We start from the raw sequence: 16,591 nt of genomic DNA on the forward strand, positions 1-16,591 counted from the left end.
GAGAGAGAAGCATCCTTCCAGTTAGCCAGGGAGAGTTATGTTCCCATCCTGCTATTACACTCTCATTTTTCCCTTTTCCCACTAACACAAATGCAAAGGTTTTAAATGAGCTCAGCACAAAAGAGAATCAGGCCAAAAACTGGGTAGGGCCAAGGCAATTGCTGTGCAAAAACACTGTGTTTCAAGGGGTAAGATGTAGTACACTGAGATACTCAATGCAGCTTACTTAAGATGAGTAACTTCTTTTGCTGCTTCCTCACTTTTCAGCAGTGAGGCTGGAGGGATTTCACCAGACTTTTCACTGGGGATCCTTACTGCAATCTGCCTGGAGCTGCAAGAACTGCTACCTGGAGACTGAGCCCCAGCAGCTCCTCAGGGTCACAGTGCTCAGAGGAACATGGAACCCAATCCTACACCCCTTGCTGTCAGGACAGGGAAAGGCGATCAAAGATTCAAGGCACAGCACTGGCTTCAGGCCACATTCAGATCTCTGGGGAAGAAAACAGTTATGACTGATGTAAGGAGCCTTAGCTTCACATAGGTGGGTGCTTGCTCACTCCTTCTCCTGAATGCCCCCACTATGGATGCTGCTTTTCTAGGTCTTTTAGGCACCAAGAGGGATTTTTAAAATCAACTTAATAATGTCCACAAGTAGAACTGGTGAGAAGCCCTTGGGCGGTTCTTTATTTAATGCCTCTTTGTGCATTCTTCTCAGAGCACAAGTGGAGCTGGTGGGAGTTTCTCACTCACCGTGTATCTTGCCTTCCAGACAGGAACCTGGCAGGGAAGGATATTGAGGTATTTCCGAGGCTGACGGTAATCCCAGAACTTAAAAAAAAAAAAACAACAAACCAAGAGAAAGGCAAGCAAAGGCAGGAGTCAGCTAGCTATACTTTCAGGCTGTAGTTTTCCACATGGCTTGCAGATAGAACAGACCAAAAAGCATGCCAGGGTGCCCACAGCATCATTAGTAATCCCATTCATTAACAGCAGAGACGGCCCCAAAGGACAAATACCAAGCTATCAGCGTCTGGCAGCATCCCTTAGAAAATGAGTGACTTGGGGTCATATTCACAGTGATCATAGCTTGAGTAATTAGAGCAGGGAGACAGGCAGCCTGCTTGGGCTTTCAGAGCTACAAGGTACCCTGCAGGCTGCCAGCCAGTGTGCCAGTCCAGGCTGGAGGCAGGCCCACCCTGCTGTTACTGCTAATTTTCTAATGAAGAATCTAACCTTTTGCTTTGCTAGAATACACATGAATTGCATTCGCCTCAGAGCTTAGCTCAATGTGAATGAACTCCATTTGGCTGACATACAAAGCATGCTATTTCCCCTCAAGTAAGAGGCCCTGCACAGCAGTGCTTGTGGCAGTCTCTTATTGATAATCCTGCTCAATATGAGTTTGGAAACTCCAGGGGCTGAAGTATGTCTCCCCTCAAGTTGCTGTAATCAGCTTGAGGCTGGCAACACTGCATTTCGGGGAAAAAGGCTCTTCTGGCATTTGTGGTCTGCTCCTTTCTGGCAAGCAACAGGCAGAGGCAGTTGTTTTCAGCTTCAATACTGCCCTGATCACCACAGATATGTGGCAAACATATGTGCACCCATTCTTCAATGACCTCTCGGCCTGTTCTGAAAGTGCAGTCCTGGCTCAACACACCAGGTGGCCAGAAACCAAACAATGAAGATCCAGATCTTGCCAATGCCAAAGCACTCCCCCAAACTTCAGCAGCAGCAGCAGGGGATCTGCTCCACCATCCTTCCACCTCCCTAGCATGAATTGCAGAAGCAACACTTACCCTGACAGAGTTGTCCTGGCTGGAAGTGGCCAGTGTATACTCATTGTCAGGATGCCAGTCCAGACCATGGATTTTGGAGAGATGAGCTGCCAAATACTCCACTGCAGTGCTGGGCTTCTGCAAGGAGAGACATTGTCCTTTTCAGCGCAGGACTCCTGAAATTTGGTCTAGTTCTTTGGCATAAAAAGAGACACTGTAACAAGGGCAAGACAGTTAGAACAACCACCCCTGCTGGGGAACAGCAAATAGCTCAGCAAAAGTAGTTGAAGAAAAAATCGTTTAAAGGTGTGGCAAATTCCAGTCACCAAGCGCACCTAACCCTAAACCATGCTTTATACTCAGTTTAACAGTTAAGTACTATGAGATCAAAAGGAAAATGTTAATGGACACAGTTTCTGAGGAAGGAGGCTACCTACATACTCTCTTCAGGCTCTTGGACTCCCAATTCTCTCTAATTTAAACTGACCCATGAGAGAGATTTGGGATAAAGTAGTACATTTCCTCAGTATTTATCTGTCACCAGAGGAATGTCTGTATTGGGTAGGTGGGAATATGTACAGACTGCTCAAAAAGCCCTCAGCTTACCCTTTTGTCCCATATTCGGACATCCCCATCGTGGCTTGTTGCTAAACAGTTGGCATTTTTCTTGTTCCATTTCACCTGGGAAGCTCCAGCTGCAGCACAAACACAGCAGTCCAAAACAAGCAATTAAAGAGAAGTAGTCCCATGGCCAGGGCCAAGAGCTGCTCTTAGCCCAGGAAAGGCAGTTCAGAGGAAGGATATATCCCAGAAGCCATCATAAAGGACGGCATGAAAATTATTAACTCCTGATTCCTCAGTGTATCATTTGTATCCTCAGGACAGCAAAGCAAGTGTTCCAGCTGCATACCTAGAGATCTTTATCACATCTTCTAGCCAGGGGCCGTACCTGATTAAAATACTCATGTCCATTAGCTCCAATGGAGCAACTTCCTCCAGACCAGAAATGTAGGTTCATCACCTCCTTCCCAAATCCCCTCTCTTTTTATTCAAGTTACTTCCAGGTGCTTAGGGCCTGTTTCATCTCCCCACCACCCTACATACTATCAGCTGCTACACAGGCAACTAATGCCATTGATCTATGATTAAAATACAGGTGTAGGAGAAGGCTGCTGTGCAGGTGACCTTGGGCGTGGCCAGCTGGAGGTGGACTCACTGGGTGGACCAGACGGCCCATCTGTCAAAATACACCACAGAAGTCAAAGACATGAATGACAGTGTAAAGAAACTGGATGATGGTCCAGATATGACTTATATGTGATATCATGAGGGACTCAGTCAAATCAGAAGATGGGTGGTTATTTCTATGAAGAAACAAAGCACAGCTTCAGTTAATGTGGATTATTCAGGTATTGTAAGCATAATGCATCTGTTCATCCTTATTCTGCCAGTATTTTCAAACCTTTTGAGCTATCAGAAAGGTGAGATCCATGAGAAAGCTAAACAGATCTCGCCTGCTGCTATTCCCCACCTCCACTACCCACCTCCTGCTGCATGGTGAGCAGATTCATCCTGACAACCTGGCAAAAAGCTATTTCGGGGGATAAAAAGCTGCAAATAGACTGCCAGTTGATTGACTTGATCCACTCACTGAAGGGTACACAAATGTCTGGACCAGCATTAAACAGCATCAGGCACAGGAGGAAAGAAGGAAGCAAGGAAGCTTTCTGGGGAGCAGGCTGCTGGGCTGGCTCAGCCGTGAAACCTCACCCCAGACACCAGAACCGACCACTTCTTCTCTCTGACTCAGTAAGGTTTTTGTATTTCTGTGACAGAGAGCTTTGCTGGCTGGGAGGGGACTGGGAGCTGCTGCAGATGTGTAGCCTAAGGAGATGTAAGCAGCAGAGCATAAGAGTTACACATCGTGAGGACTGCTCCAGTACTGGGGACAGTAACTCAGTGAAAGGACGTTTTGCTCATCATCTGTGCCCAGTGCCAGCTCCAGCCGGTGAGGACAGACACGCAGCACCTGCCAGGGCGTGGTATTGCAGGGGCTGGACACTCACCCTGCCAGCAGCCAGGACAAGAGCACAGCCCAAAGACAGCACCTTGTGTGCTACTTGAACGTTGCAGGTGCCGCAGGGAAGCGGATACAGCCAGCTGCTGTGCCCAACCCTCAGTGAGCAAGGGGACAGGCTGGCACAGGGCTGCCTGAGGTGTGGTTCAGTTCCTCAACTGATCCAATCAAACATAAAAGGACGTGAGGAAATTACAGACAGACAATCCAGGAAAAGCAGTGCAGCAGGGTGGTTAAGCACAGAGGAAGCTCCATGTAGCTGTTCACCAATATCAGGACAGCAAGTTCAAGGACCATAACTGCCCTCCATGCCTGGGAACCTCAAGGGGCTCCACATCTCTTCTGAATTCTGCTTCTCTAAAAGGAGCTGTGAACTTTTAGAGTTCAGGCTGCTCCTACATGCGACAATCACACATGGTGGCACTTCTGTACTTTGCCATGCCTGGCCTTGGAGCATGAAGGGAGGGAGGAGTAACAGTAGGGGCATGCAACAATAACGTTGTTTACTGCCGATGTCATACACATCAGACTTACCAACTGCAGAGAGCGAGACTGTGGGCTTCCTGGTGTCTCTGAAATACAACGTGGCCACTGTGAGTACACACAGCATAGTCCAACCTTCCCAGTGAGCTCCCTGCTATTCTGGTACTAATGTTATTGCTGCCTTCAGACCTGATGTACCTTCTGCTTACCAAAATGCACCAGCATTAAATGGAATAAAGGTGACCAGCTGGAGGACAACAGCCATCCTGGAAGTGTTCAAGACCAGGCTGGATGAGGCTTGGAGCAACCTGGTCTACTGGAAGGTGTCCCTGCACTTGGCAGAGGGATGGAACTAGATCTTTAAGGTCCCTTCCAACCCAAACTATTCTATGATCCTTGCCACCACATGCAGCAGGAAGTTTAGGACAGAGGCCAGAGCTGGACGGGACTAGAGAGAAGAGAAACATACACAAAGCGTGGCATATTGCAACTGGGTAGGCAAGGAAACAGGGCTCACAAATTGTTGCTGCAGGAAGCAACAAAACAGCCTTTCCAAGGAGGATTAAAGGAACAAACAGAGCTGTGGAAACACTCGACAAAAGCCACTGATGTATTTGTCGAGCCTTTGCAGATCCTGATTTAAAGCAGATGGAGCAGTTACTACAGAGCAAAAACTTCATGTCTAGCATATAATAACAAAATTAGTAGGAAATCAGCCCAGCTGTGTGCAGTCTAAATTCTGTCTGTCTACAAACCAAATTCCACAGCAGCAGGAACCGGTGTGGCACCACGACAACTCCTAGCAGCCAGGGCACAGATCAAGGTAATAATTTAATTCCCGGCCTGGCTCCTCAGGAATTCACCTGCTCTTTATGAAAAGTGCCAGTGAAAATAAGGAATATTGTCTTCAGCTTTTTCTGTTTGCTGAAAAGCAGAGCATTTTCTGGAATGGACCGCACCTCTTCCTCTAAGAGTTTCTGCCTAATCAAAAAGTCATTTTGTATGAAAAATTAAGTGGGGAATTTCCAGCTGCCCTTACTGCAGGACTACCTCCCTAGGGTGTCATTAGAGACAGTCACTTCAGCAGGATGTTAATTTGCTGGAGGCTAGCAGCACCAGGACCTCAGTGCCACAACAAGCTCAGAGCCTTTCCTAGCACAAGTGGGATGTAGACACTTTCAGAGACTGCCTAAGGAAGCATTTCTGGGCAAGTGACACAGGCAGGCACAAAACAATGGAAGGGCACAACAGAGTTAAAGGAGGACTTCTGATAACAACCTTCAGAGAACTCTATTTTTTCTGCTTGGTGATAAAATAGTATCACAGGAAAACAACCAGAAGTTATTGTATCTCTATGTCTTTTAATTACACATTAATAACATATTGTCATTCTGAAGCACCATTTGACCAAGGATCTAAGTGGTTGTTCACAGGAGCTAAGCAAGCCTCCAAGTAGCCTGGTGCAGGGGGGTTATGTAATTATCCTCCTATTATAACTGAGTAAGGGAGGCAGAGAGGAACAAAGTGATTTGCTGGGGGTGATAAAGAGTTATTGTACAGCCAGCAAGAGAACCCAGAAATCCCAGTGCCAGCTCCTTGCTTCTCAGCTGTAAAATATGGGCTTAAATTTGGACATATAGTTGGAACTATCTGCTGAAAATACTCATGGCAGAAAGCAGCACCAGGAAACAAGGGAAGGTACAAACAGGAAAACCTTCCTGAATACCATTGTCAGTCTTCCCACCACTGAGGGAGAACCAGCAACAATCACTGAATTTAGCAGAACATGACTATGGGACCATGAAATGGTGCTCATTAATTCAGCTAAAAAAACCCAACAGGTTGAGGAACACCCTTGGGCTCCAAGAAAAGCCTGCAAATCTAAAGTGGGCAGGGAGTGAAGCCAGACAGTTATAGCTTAACTGTACCACTCTACTGCCCATCACTGACTCTGAATTGGCTTGAAAATAGGGGAGCAGAAGTCATCTTGGAGACAGTGGGAAGTAGCTGAAGCCCTTGCAAGTACAGCTAAAGAGCAGCACCCATCAGGGTGTGCATTGCCCTGCAAGCTTATAATTATGGAAAGGAGTCCAGTGATTTCCCCAAAATGCAGAAACATACTGATTCTTACTTGATGTCCCAAATGTAGATGTATGTGTCCACTGAACTGGTGACCAGTAGATCTGGCTCAAACACTGCCCAGTCCAGGTCACTGCAAATGCAAAATCATAGTAGATCAGTAAAGAAAAGCACACACAGAGTTTGCATCAACTTCTCACAGGCCACCAGTACATTTTCCAATAAATTCACAGCAACTCCATGACATCTACTGAAACTTTTAAAGTAAAAAGCAAGATCTTAATAATTTCTCTAAGTAAATTCCAAGAAGCAATGAAATGCTTCTAAGTAAATTCCAGTGAAGCATCCTCCTAGCCCTGAACTTTACAGCTACCGTGTGTGTGCTCTTTCCCCTCCAGGCAAAGGGACACTGTCTCAAAGAGTTCTCAGTAACCACACATCCTTGGCATCTACTCCTCACTCTGCGATGCCTCCCTGTTGGGTACACCAAGTGCACCTGGGACACAAACAGTCTCCAGTCAGCCCAAACAACTGTCATTTCAAGGGCTGCAAATACTTTCCACAGTCAGGAGCTTGAGTAAAAACAGTTCTTCAACTGCATTTCCAACCCAGCATTGAAATACGACCTTAAAACATCAGGCAAAAATCTCCCCTGCACCATTGTAACACTCTCTAAACTTGGTCTTTGGGATTACCTGCTTTAATTAAGCTGCTATCACACAGAAACACAGCTGGGATTCAATTTAATAAACATGCTGCTATCTGTTTCCCAGACAATGGCTGCTGCTCTTTACAAGGATGGCAGCCTAAGGCAATGACACTCAAGCCATCAAGGGCTAAGGTGATATATTGGGGGAGCCATGAGAGGGTGAGCTGCTTCACACATGACATCATCACCAAATGGGAAGGCAGTCCAGTCTAGAGAAGTGAGTAAAGACAGGCTCAGACAGTGCCTGACGGGGCCAGGACCGAAACATTCCGCTTCTATGAAACGATGCATCATTTTCCACTCAGCAGCCCACAGCATTGCTTGTTCCTCACCTGATCACACGTGTGTGTCCTTGCAGAGATGTGCAGACTTCCCCATTACCTTCCTTCCACTTATACAGGTCAACGCGCTGGTTGCTCTGCAATTAGATGGAAGAAAAGAGAGACAGTCTCAGGCCAACAAGGCAGTACAGGGATCTGTGTGTTAGGACCAGGTTTCCTTCACTTTGAACAACCTCAGTTAACAATGAGTCATGCTGTGATTAGCAAAGTCCTTGCCCAGAGCAGGAGAGCAAAGATGAAATACAGGCTGCAAGGACTTTCAAAAGCTTACACTTTAATTATACCCACTAAAAATTGGAGATAAACTAGAATGAGAGGAAAAAAAGCCACATTGCAAAATGTTTCCACAAAATTATGTTCTCAGAGCCTTTATTTCCTAACAACATGCTGTAACTGCAGGCAACAGGCAGATAAATTCTCTCTGCAGGAAGACCCTGCCCGTCTGTTAGATTCACAACTGGAGTTTTTGGTGAGGGGGATGATGGATTACCTCTGGTCGTCCTCGGCTCTCTCTCAATTCTGTTCTGGGATGATCAGGGCCATTGCCAAACACAAACAATACAGTCTAATGGCTTCAAGGTCACCTCCTCAAGTGTACTCCCCCCATCCCTGCCAGCCCAGAAGAAAAACTTTAAGTGTTTATCACTAACTGTAAAAAACAAAGGCAAACCAGATGTATCAATGACAACATTACTTAGGGTTCCTTCACTCATTCCAGGAATATGCAGCCACACACGAAGTTACTTGAAACTAGTTATTGTGCTGCAAGTTCATATTCTGTCTCAATCAAGGTTCACTTCAGGCCAGGCCAACTCTAATCTTTCTGGGGCAGGAATTGCCTTTGTGAGTGCATAGAGTGTCAAGCACAGTGGATCATGACTGGAAATTCATGCTGATTTTTCAAAACCAGAAAGAACATAACCTTAAAATGTTATTTTCATTATTTCCTCATTTTCAGACTTTTAGGCAGATGAGGGAAAAGATAAGAGACTTCACAGAAACACACAATTGTTGAGGTTGGAAAAGACCTCTAAGATCACAGAGTCCAACTGTTACCTTGCAATTTTTGTGGCAGGTTTTTTTTGTGGTGGTGGATTTTCTTCCTACCGCAAAGCTGCTTCATGTGAATTTCAACTTGCAGATAGATAAAACGTTACAGCCTTCTCTGAAATGGAAGGTCTCGTCCCTGCTCAGCAATAATATATGGCATTTCTCTAACTGCTCACAGCAGGGCTGCACAAGAGCTTAGGGCAAAAACCAACTCTTTGCATGTTTCTCATTGACAGAAGTATTTAAGGGGTAGAGTGAAATTACCCCATGGGCTTATCCAGTACTGCAGAGACAAGATACAAGATAACCATCACCAGAGAGACTGCTCCTCCCAACAGGAGCATTTTCTAAAAAACTGTGATTGTACTAAGTATCAGTATTCACTTCCAACAATTTCATCACCCCCTTGTTCAAGAATCTGTGGCCATACAAAAGAAAAAACAAGGACCTAGGATTGAAAACAACAGCATTCCTGAAACAACAGCTTCGGAGTCCCCAGAAACATGCATGAGCCAGAGGGCAGACACAGCCAAGCACAGCAAAAGGATTTGCTCCAGCTCTTCTGGAAAGAAGCTAAACACAAGGACAGATTCCCCTCTGCCTGCACCACTTCCAATTAACAGGACTGCAAACCAGGCAAGGCTGCTGGCAAACAGGATGGCTGCCTTTTACACTCCTTTTCCATCCACAGGGATGAAGAGGGGTAAGACCCTCGGGCTGTCTACAACACAGTGAAATGGCTGAAAAGGTGGTGGTTTTCACCCAAACTGAAAAAGCTGCCTTATCTCATCTTGGGGAATTCCTCAACCAGTGTGTGTCAGCAACTATCTTCAAATCCCCAGAGCATCATAGCATCTTTGTTTATAAACAGAAGCAGCAAGGTTTGATGCCAGCTACACCTGGTTTCAGTCTGAAACAAGATGGGTTCCTGTGTCCACTCAGAGCAGCAAGAGGCAGGAGTGCTCAGATGGGCAAGATGGGCACAGCTCCCCTTTGCAGCACGGTCCTGCTCAGATCAGCATGAACTCATCGCTGGATATTGTCTTCAGAGTGTGTTTGAAAAGAAGCTTTCCCACTCCACTTGTGGCCTGCCCAGTGCATTTCCTTAGTTGGTTTTGATTTCCACAAACTGTACACAGAAGTGGCACTGAAGGACACCTTTTCGCCAGTTTTACTAACTCTCACTCAGAAGCAGACTGCTGCTGAAGGCACCTTTAAGATGTCAGTCATGTGCCAGAGCAGGGAAGAGAGAGGCTGGGGAATGTTAGAGAACAAACAGGTAGAGGCTCCCAGCTGACAGCACCAGTCCACTTTTAAAACTGCCTTTAATTAAAATCCTAGCCAATCCAGGACGCAAAAGGAATAAAAATCCTAAGAAATCACCTTCAACTAGGTGTTTTCTCAAAAAAAAATAGATGAAATCTCTCCATCTCTAGCTAGCTCAGGACTCTCAGGCTATAAAAGCAGACACAACACAGCAGAAAAGGCAGCTCACCCAGAAAACAGTCTGCACCTGGCTGGTGCCAATTGCCACGGTGCTGTGGGTGACGGCTGAGAGATCCACCAGCAGAGCTCAGGGCTCTGGGTGAACAAGCTGCAGAGCATGACAGACCAAGCATAGAGCAGAGCCAAAAACTGCACTCAGTCTCACACGGTCATTACTGCTTCTTCAGCCCAACTCACTGCCTCATGGAACTCCTCACTGATCCAGTCCATGCCCAGCTGCAAATCCCAATTGTTACAGCACTGAGCTAGTATTGACCTGTGCTATTTACAGGCTTCCTGGTGAACCACAGCTGAGCAGCAAGGCAGGGAGGTGAAAACAAAACAGCACAGAACAAGACATTCAAGAAGTGCACAAATCTCAAAACGGAAATCAGAAAGAGAGCACTGCCCTCCAGAAAAGGACCATTTGGATGCTTGATTTCTTTGCCAAAGTATTTTGTAAATGACACGCAAGCAAAACTACATTCAACCCTGACTGCCCAATAACTGAGAGCCATCAAGCCAAACACCTCGCTGGCAGTAAATCAGTTAGGCCTTGATCTTGTAATGTGACTTGCAGAAGCATGTCTGTACCAGCTCCATACAGCCTTCCAGCTCTGCAGAGGCTCACCCATGAAAGAAAGACCAGGGAAGACGATGAGTTACAGCTTTTAAATGAGTGAACTTACCGAAGCTGCAAAGTAGTAGGCGTAGCTGTCGTGGGGGTTCCACTGCACCGCTCCAATGTCCCACTTGCTCTGCCGGGAGATCTTTCGATGACCCTCATTTGGTGCATCCAGGTTAACGATGTAGAGGAAACGGCGGCTGCAAGACACACAGACACAAAGGGGCTGCATCTCACAGGACTAATCTCAAAACCCCAAGCTCACACAGAGTTCCCAGCCTTGTGTCTAGAGGCACAAGACTCAAAAGAGAAGCATTTCACAAGACAAGTGAAAACAGTATTCCTGAAAATGCTACATTTGACTACATACTTCAAAATTGACTTAAAAAAAAAAAAAAACAACACAGCCCCCCAACAAAGACAAGACACGGTGAAAGTAGAAAAGGCCTGCAAATGTAATAGAGAGCTCACACCACAGGAAAACCCAGATAACTTGGATACAAAAGGAAGTGCTGGAAAATGGTGCAAACATATTCAAATAGGCTTTGCTGACCTAATGCTGCTGCTGCAGCAAAGTGCCACAGGCCTGGGAGTGCAATGCAACAGCTTCAGCCTGGATAGGTTGCTCTGAGCAAGAGTTAATGAGCCTTGACAAAGATGATTCTATGTGGGTGCTTCTTTCCACACCAGTCTGAGGGCTTGGTTCCACCAACAGTACAAGAACACCTGCACAGAGCTGATGCTCAGCTGCAGCAGCTTGTTAACGTGGGTGGACACAGTCCTGCACAGATTCGGTTCCATTACCTACCTGAGCTAACTCTATATGCAGCAGAAATAATTCTGCATGATGGCAAACCTGAGCTCATACATCCTGCTGGATGTGGCCAACTCCCCACAAAGCAAGGTATCCTGTGTGATTCATCTTACAAGCAAGAGACACTGCCCAGAAATAATTGTGAGCCAGCTGAACCCTATGGAAGACCAGCATCAAAACATGTTGAACCCTACATAATTAACCACATGAGCATCATCTTTCAGCTGCATAGTGACCATACAGCTGCTCTGAGCACTGGCCAACCCTCCTGTTATTCCTGTGCAGAGCTGCCAGACTAAGAGTTTGCACAGAAGCAAGCACCCCTCCGAGTTGTACCAAAGGACTTGGTTACTTGAAGGCTGACCAAAGATCAGCTACACTCACATGATTCTGAAATTAACATCCTAATTGGTGTGGCAATTGTGTCACTGAGAGTGGGACAGGAATAGCTGTTAGTACTGAAAGGCAGGAGCTGGAAAGGCCCTGCCAAGCTGGTTGAAGACTTGCCCTGGAGGTGGATACATAAGACCAAGCTCTCCTTGGAGCTTGGGCAACTTGGGAGTCTGTGGCACTGACTGCTCTTTGTATTATCCCACACTGAACCTGCAGAGAAGCACGTCAGAGAGCCCCATGGGCATACTTGGGGCAAATTTTGTTAGAAAATAATCTAATCTGTATTTCAGCACAATCCAAATAGGACTTCATGATGTTCCACCTCCCATATGGGGTTTTGGGAAGGAATTTACCAGGAAAGCCACAACAGTATTTTACTGTGCTCTTGTTGCTGTCTCTCCACTCTGTATCCCATTGGGAACATGACCCAGAATCAGTTTCATTAAGCTTTGAACAGAATTCAGCTGCACCTTTCTGAAACAATCCATCAACTGCTCAGCTGAGGTCAGCCTGCAGGTTGCTGGTCTGGCTTGTGGAAATGACTGTCACACTCACCCCGAGAGTACAGCGCGCTGTCCCAGGCAATCCACTGACATCGCAGTCGCCTGTTAAAGAGAAACACAGACCAAAACTAAATAATACCTCTCAGGTCAGCTGCTCAGTCAAGCACATGGCTTCAGGGAGGAGTTCATTAAAGTAACATCCCTTTAAAGTAGCACAGAGTGTAGTGGTCGATTTTGGGATGCAGGACAGCACACATAAAACATCTTTGTTAGCGCAAACTGAAGACAAGACCTGGCAGACGACATTATGAGCACTAAGACCTTGCTCCCTTCTCCCCACTATGGCAATCACAGCTGCAGTCTTTCAATCAGCAATCTCTAATAATGTGTATTAATCAGCCTCTGCTCCTGCTCAGGAACTTTCTCAGTCTCTCTCTTTCATTGCAGGGCCAGATTTAATTATATATGTACTGGGAGATAGAAGTGCAACCATTTGTGTATGGCTGTTCTCCAAAAATGAGAGATGGCCAAGAGGCATCAGAATTTACTTTGGCATTGCTTGTAAAGAAGGCTATAAGATAACTTAAAGGCCATTAGAAAAAAAAACTTTAAAAAAAGGACTGTTTGGATATTGTCTCCTCCTCTTTTTGTGCAGAATGAACTGGCTGATCAGCTTGTTTAAATGCCAAGAGAATAAAGGAAAATTTTACTTGGAAAGCTGAACAGTTCAGCCCATAAGCATAGATATGACTTCAATAGAGTTTTGAGCATTCACAGTACAAAATCAGAATATGCCCCACATTCTTCACACTAATTGCTGTCATCTTCAAAGGTGCCTCTGAAGGCTCAGGATGTATCTCCTGCTGCTGTTCAGGATTTTAAGTGCTCTCAGCATGGATGTAACAAGATTTCAGGGTGTCCCACAGTTACTACTTACAAGCATCACTAAAACCTGACAGACAATACAGAAATCCTACTCCATTTCAGTCAGATCTGATAGCAAAATAACCATCACAAATTCTGAGCTTTTTCAGCCAGAGTCTATCCCCTCCTTGCAAATACCCCAAGTAAGAGAAAAACATCATCACAGACCCATTTTCTCTAGAGACCACACGGCAAAGAGCTACAGTTGCCCACAGAGTTTCAGCTCACGGTAAACCAAGACCAGTTTCACCACTTTTACTGTTCCACAAACAACCCCCTTTCATTACTTTTTACTAGGCAGCAAATCCAATCTTCTGACAAGGTTTCCCTAGTCCTAAACCTAACACTGTAAATAAGGAGCTAGTTTTAAGATCTCTAAACAATTCCAGCTTTCTAGACTCCTTGGCACCTTGCAAAACACAGAAAAAAAACCTATGAAAAAAGTAGGTTACTAAATCCATTTAAAAAAAACCCCACAAACAAACAAACAAAACAAACCAACAGAAGAAAGAACTTTTCCCAGATGTTACACATTTTTCTTCTGAGAAATTAAAATGAGGATCACTAAAGCCATTATAGTAGCTGGAGTTTTCTCATGTGACAAAGAGCTAGTCAGGAGATATATTTCATACAGTTGGGGCCATCTTTCCTCAAGACAAAAAAAAAAACCATGTCAATTTGAAGTGATTGATAATTTTATATACAAGTTTACTTGTATATAAAGGATCTCATAAATCCTTACAAATTGTTTTCAATAATGAACACTGGTAAACTGTTTTTTTCCAGGCACCAAACATCATCAAATGTAATGAACAATAAAAATGAAGTAAAAAGTTTCACATCTGTCAGGCTGCTACTCTGATGGGTCACAAATTAAGTTGTTTTACAGCAACAAACAGTTCCCTAAGATACAAGAGTCTTATCTAGGCACAGGAAAAAACACCAAACAGCTGCCATTTAATGTGCTTGGCATAGCGCTGTCAGTCTTCACAGCACAACCTTCTAGAAGAGGGGAGTTGAAACTGAACAAACCAACCTGAAAGCAGTTTTTGTCCTAAAACAACACTGTGGATAGCTAGAACTGCTGTTCATGAATAACAATAACATGAGTAAGCACAGTGGGAGAACTCCACATTTGAGAACCTGCTCTGAGCCTATAGCCCAGGTAGCATCTTCTCAGACTTCAAGCATCTACTTTGGCATTTCACTCGATTTCTGCCAGGCAAGCCAAGGAAAACTCCTTTTCATGTCTGAGCTTTCATTAGTTTTCAATTTAGCTTCATTCTCTCCACCTGAGAGTTAACAGACCAACCCCATTTGACATGGCTAGGCTGTTTTTCAAGAGCTGCAAACTCTTAACAAGCAACACCAGTTCCCTGCATACCTAAACCCCCATCAACACACTGAGTTGCTACAAATGGTTCTATTTCAGCAGTGGGTGAGTTTTACTCTCCTTTTTATAGTGCAAACAGCCCAAGAAGAGCCTGTGGGTCTCATCTAAATCAGAAGAATACAGAGACTGCCACCTCTGTCAGCTTGTACAGAAAAATGACACTTGTAGGTAACACTGGCCCCAAAACACAGTGATTTTCCGAAGCGTTACAGGTTGGGTGCTGTAGCTTTCTCATGACACACCCCAGCACGGTGAACTGCAGTGCTTGCAGAAGTGTACTGGCTACAAATGTAACAGCTGCCCACTCTTTTGACTCATTTCCATTTAGCTTGGTTTTGGGATAGGGATTTTGGAGATAGTGTGGCCTACATGCAGAGCTCAAGCCTGGTACTGGATGATTTCAGCCAAGGTGCTCCAATTTCTCAAGCTCGTGTTTCCCACCTGCAAAAATGTTCCCGCAGACTCCTAAAAAAAACCTCAGGCACAAACATATAAATGAGTTTATCCTGAAGCAGCAGTCTGGCAGCCCCAGCAGTTCTCTGGTTTCATACAGGAGAGCAGGCAGGTCAGAACAGCTCCAGAAAGATCACACCAGAGCAAAGCAAAGTGACCAAAACACCCGTGTTCACCCTCTGCCAAGGTTTGTGCCAGTGCAAGAGTGACACTGAAACCAACTGCTGCAGCAGGGAATGGCAACACCTGCCCCTTCTTCTCCCACACACCAGTCATTATGAGTAAGCAATAAAGTCATGGGGCCTCCTATCTCCTAAGCCAGATGCAATGTGAATCTGTGATGTAGGAAGATGTACCCTCGTATCTCATTACTGGTTTCCTGAGGGCAAATCCTCAGTAGCAGACGAGGCTGCTTTAATGCTTCTGGGAGGAAAACTGATACAAAGCTTTTGAGGTATAAAAGTGAAAAGCTTTGTGAGCTTACAGAAGGTAGGCTGGCTGCAGCACACAGGATTCAATGCCTCTGTTTGCAATGGTGAAGCTGTTACTGCTCCAGCACAAGAGGACAAATGAGACAAGAGAGCTTCCATTCTAGAAGAGCTTCTATTTATTTTAATCTTTCGGCATTTCCTGCTGAAGTAGTTCATAGTTCACCCACTGTATCTAGCTCTGTTAAGCAATTACCAGCACCTTAAAAACCCCATGTTTCTTAGAACAGAATCATAGAATCCCACAATGGCTTGGTTTGGAAAGGACCTTAAAGATCATCTTGTTCCAAATCCCTGTCATGGGCAGGGACACCTTCCACTAAGCCAGACTGCTCCAAGCCTTGTCTGGCCTAGCCATGAACACTTCCAAGGATGTAAGAACAATTTCTATGAAAGCATGCGAGCAAACTCTGAGGGGAGTTCTCCTGTTACCATCACCTTCAAAAACAAAAGCTGACCTTTTTGCTATTTACAAAAAAATATAACCCACTTTTCATTTTAATCCAGCAACACTTAGTAATTTATTTGGCAGTGAGACAGTAGATGTAACAGTCTCCGGGAAAACTGACAGAGCCATAGAATGGTTTGGGTTGGAAAAGACCTTAAACCTCATCTCGTTCCAACCCCCTGCCATACGCACACAGTTTTCTCTAGACCAGGTTGCTCAGAGCCCCATCCACGCTGGCCTTGAGCACCTCCTGCAAAAGGAAATGAGGAAAGACGCGTGGGAAGTGGCAATATCTTACACAAGGCCTGACAGTATATTTTAAAAATAACATACAAGACCAGATTAAGATTAGAAATTAAGCGCCCCATAAATTAAGGCGTTATTTCCGCGCAAACGACTCCAGACCGCCTCAGCCCCGTCCATCGTCGGCGAAAGCCCCCGCGGGGCCGCCGAGCCCTCCCGGACCGGGACCTCCCCCCGCTCCGCTCAACACGGGCCGGCCGGGGGCTGCCCCCGCGGCGCGGTGATGCGGCAGCCTCCGGGCCCCCCGA

The 16,591-nt window shown here is 45.5% G+C and overlaps 1 protein-coding gene across 5 annotated transcripts in view; it reads right to left on the reverse strand.

Annotated features, from left to right (window-relative positions):
* Positions 1-16,591, reverse strand: part of WDR59 (WD repeat domain 59) — a 49,264-nt gene that overhangs the window by 32,304 nt on the left and 369 nt on the right. For 3 of the 5 annotated variants that reach the window (XM_032121588.1, XM_032121590.1, XM_032121591.1), the window contains exons 2-9: positions 12,387-12,436; positions 10,689-10,824; positions 7,456-7,541; positions 6,467-6,547; positions 4,387-4,424; positions 2,382-2,470; positions 1,797-1,913; positions 751-828 (exon numbers count right to left, since the gene is read on the reverse strand). In XM_032121588.1, the coding sequence (XP_031977479.1) occupies positions 751-828; positions 1,797-1,913; positions 2,382-2,470; positions 4,387-4,424; positions 6,467-6,547; positions 7,456-7,541; positions 10,689-10,824; positions 12,387-12,436 (675 nt within the window). Of the gene's footprint in view, positions 1-750; positions 829-1,796; positions 1,914-2,381; positions 2,471-4,386; positions 4,425-6,466; positions 6,548-7,455; positions 7,542-10,688; positions 10,825-12,386; positions 12,437-16,234; positions 16,579-16,591 lie in introns of those variants that run through there. The other 2 variants (XM_032121587.1, XM_032121589.1) reach the window with 2 other exon arrangements.

This window comes from Corvus moneduloides, chromosome 12 (assembly GCF_009650955.1).
Source record: "Corvus moneduloides isolate bCorMon1 chromosome 12, bCorMon1.pri, whole genome shotgun sequence".
NCBI classification, from domain to species: Eukaryota; Metazoa; Chordata; class Aves; order Passeriformes; family Corvidae; genus Corvus; species Corvus moneduloides.